Source organism: Sphaeroforma arctica, assembly GCF_001186125.1.
Source record: "Sphaeroforma arctica JP610 unplaced genomic scaffold supercont1.888, whole genome shotgun sequence".
NCBI lineage: Eukaryota > Ichthyosporea > Ichthyophonida > Sphaeroforma > Sphaeroforma arctica.
The window spans coordinates 23,071-26,402 of record NW_014039670.1 but is presented as its reverse complement, the minus strand read 5'-3'; the positions used below and the strand labels follow the sequence as shown (position 1 = coordinate 26,402).

Sequence of the window (3,332 nt, the reverse complement as noted above, 5' to 3'; positions counted from 1 at the left end):
CCCTAAAACCCTAAACACCGCAAGCGCATGACATCGCCAGTGCATCTAAACCCTAAACCCCAAACACAGCAAGCGCATGACATCGCCAGTGCATCGCATACCACATACCTCTTCAAAGTCCAGGGACGACATGATGGTAAGGTAGATGGTACGGCGCAGCGCAACCCGATCCACTCCAGTCATATCCACAATACCTGTGCGTGAAGGTACGAGACCCGGAGGCTTCTATCAGGCTATGTGCGAACGAGTGAGGAAATGCAAATATGTATACACAAATGCGTATGTATACACTCTGTACCTGTACGTGAAGATGTGAAACCCGAAGCCTGCTATCAAGCTATGTGCAACCGAGTAAGAATACAGCAACATTATTAAAGTGAGTCTTACAGGCGTTGAACTAGCTATGTGTGAGCGAGTCAGGAGAGATATGCGCTTCATGACGAGATAAGGATTGCATTAAACATCGCGTACATGGGAAGGGTCCAGATCGTCGCACACACCTTGGTGCGCTGTGGTGAAGTGAAATATGTAGAAAACAGTGAGAGGGAACAACATAAACCAAGTTTTTCAATGCAGATTTACGGTGACAACGTACATGGCCCGCAGTGTATACGGCAACCTCCGGCAATCGCTCAGCTAGACTAACTCAGGATCTTAACATGCCGACTTATGTGCAATAAACTCGGTAGGTCCAAGGCTTATGCATCTCACACATATATAACGGCTGCTGTTCCAAACAGGTACCACCAAATATAACACCAAACACGTGTTACTACACTACACCGCGACATCAAAGACCAACACAGGCACACGCCACATACCGCCATCGGCCGGCTTCTCCTCTTCTACCTCTTCTTCGCCACTGTCACTTTCGTCTTCGCTGCCACTGCCACTGCCACTCTCATCACTTGACTCTCCCAAGATACCCTTCTTTATCTGCGTGTACTTGGCCTCGTTTTCCTGCTCAATCAAATATACCGTCAGCGTGCTTCTATCAGTGTGTATGCGGCCTCAAAGTATGATCCATGCGGACGACCATGCCTTGGCGTATTCTGAGATAGTTACCCTGTTCTATTCAACGCGGCGGATTGTCCCAATTCGCCAACAAAATCGTATATATTCATATATATCAAATGCGTTCATATATAGATACATATACATAGATAACAAATAAGTTCATATATAGATGCATATACATACATAACAAATGTGTTCATGCATAGAAACACAAACAAAAAAACACCAAATGTGTTCATATATGGATAGATATACATACATAACAAATGTGTTCATACATAGATACATATACATACATAACAAATGTCCTCGTACATAGATACATATACATACATAACAAATGTGTTTATAAATTGATACATATACATACATAGCACATGTGTTCGTACATAGAAACATATACATACAAAACAAATGTGTTCATATATGGATACATGTAAATACATAACAATATGTTCCTACATAGATACATATACATAAATAGCAAACGCCTTGATACATGATCAATAATTTGCCGGCGTGATAACCACCACAGGCACGGTATCCATACACACATACCGTGAAGTTGGGGTCCAGCTTGAACACATCCAGTGATGCCTGCGCGATTAAGCCTTCTTCGTCAAGTGACAGGAAGTGAATGATTTGGTCGTCTTCTTCGACCAGGTCTAAGCCATCCGGGACCATCGGGAAATCTGCGAACTTGCCTATTGAATGCATGTACAGGGATATACAGACAGCATCAGTCACCGCAAGGGAGAGTGTATGATCCCAAAACAGCACAGAGAGGTGGATTGGGTAGCCACACCGTTAACGAGAGTCCGAGGGGGGGGTTAAAGGTGATAGTCTAGAGTACTATGATTTGTAGGTAACACAATGATGTACATTGTTCGTAAGAAGGATAGGGAGATATAAATATAGTGGAGCTATGGACAGATATTGGCGCACCTCGATGAACACATGCTCATTCGAAACATTCATACCAAGCATTGCGTGAGGATATCCAGGGACGTGCGTACGGGTTGGCATGTCCTGATGCTACGATCCGCATATACCACGAGTCTCATCAGTACAGACGCAATGTGCATGTGCCAACCTATGCATCAAATCACGACAACAGTCTGGACGCTAACTGCTGTATCATAATATCTCGTAGTTACATGTTTAAAACATACCTTTCCTCACTTCCATAACGACTTCGATCATGTACTGCACACGTACGTCGATCTGTCCGTCGTGCAGAATACCCCTGAGACGTTCGAAGATGGCGTTCAACGCCTTCGCCTGTGGTGAGACTTGTTGCAGATATTGTCCCACCTGCAATCACAAGCAACCCAAACATCAGCATCTGAGATAATGGCAGTGTCACATGGGAGATATAGAGCCTCATGTTTGCATGGAAGACACTTGACTTTGACCGATTCGGATCAATCGATTATCATAATATAATATGGACTGTCTGAAGCATAGCTCAAACCCATACATGAGCTTCTCAGTCAATGGTAATGACACATGGGAGATATACAACCTCATGTTTGGATGGTTACGAAGACAGACTTGACTTTGACCGATTCGGAGCAATCGATTATAGGTATAGAATATGGTCTGTGTGAAGCATAGCTCGCCCGATCACCACCTGAACATGAGACTGACCGCCCCATTTATGACAACCACTACACTCTGTACAATAAAAATAAACCCCCAATACATTGGTAGACTTCTGCTGAGTGTGAGTCATGTATGTGTCAATATAAAGAAACACTACACACCACACGCACTCACTCCCTCACCTCTTTCAGAAACCCAATCGCAACCTCGACGCTATCACTCGTGGGCTTCTCCAACAACAGCGTGATGAGCTGCAACGCCAACACCTCGTGCGCCACCTGCTGGTTGACCAAGTGGGCAATGAACTTCACAGTGGCCAGGCACATGGCCTTGTCGTTGCGTTTGTAACTCCGCCTGCGAGAGAAACATTGGCCGGGTTTCGTGTTTCGTCAGTCAGAGGAGTGTGTAGAGCGGATGGGGTGTAAGGCGTGCATGAACAGGTACTCAGAAAGAGGTGCCGAAAATGGCCGGGTGGTGTATATCAGTGCTATGGTTTTCGAAGATATTATAATTCTGTATCACAAGAAGTGTCTAGGATGGCAACCAAGCCTATTCCTCGACCTCACCGATTACATAAAGGCAAGAACGTCATACAGGTGCATGTCCATGTGAGCATTCTAAATTGACACGCCTCATTCATTCGGTGGTATGCTTGCCTTAGAAGCCCTACGTGTCACCCCCGATGTAAATATATAAATATATAAATATAT

General features: G+C 44.6%; 1 protein-coding gene across 1 annotated transcript; it reads right to left on the bottom strand.

Annotated features, from left to right (window-relative positions):
* Positions 1 to 45: 45 nt before the first annotated feature.
* Positions 46 to 2,948, bottom strand: SARC_09106 (hypothetical protein; the record flags this gene model as incomplete). The annotated part of the gene is made up of 5 exons (XM_014296895.1): positions 46 to 194; positions 822 to 960; positions 1,576 to 1,721; positions 2,190 to 2,331; positions 2,805 to 2,948. The coding sequence occupies 5 exons, from the start codon at positions 2,946 to 2,948 to the stop codon at positions 46 to 48; spliced, it is 720 nt and encodes a 239-aa protein (XP_014152370.1).
* Positions 2,949 to 3,332: the final 384 nt, after the last annotated feature.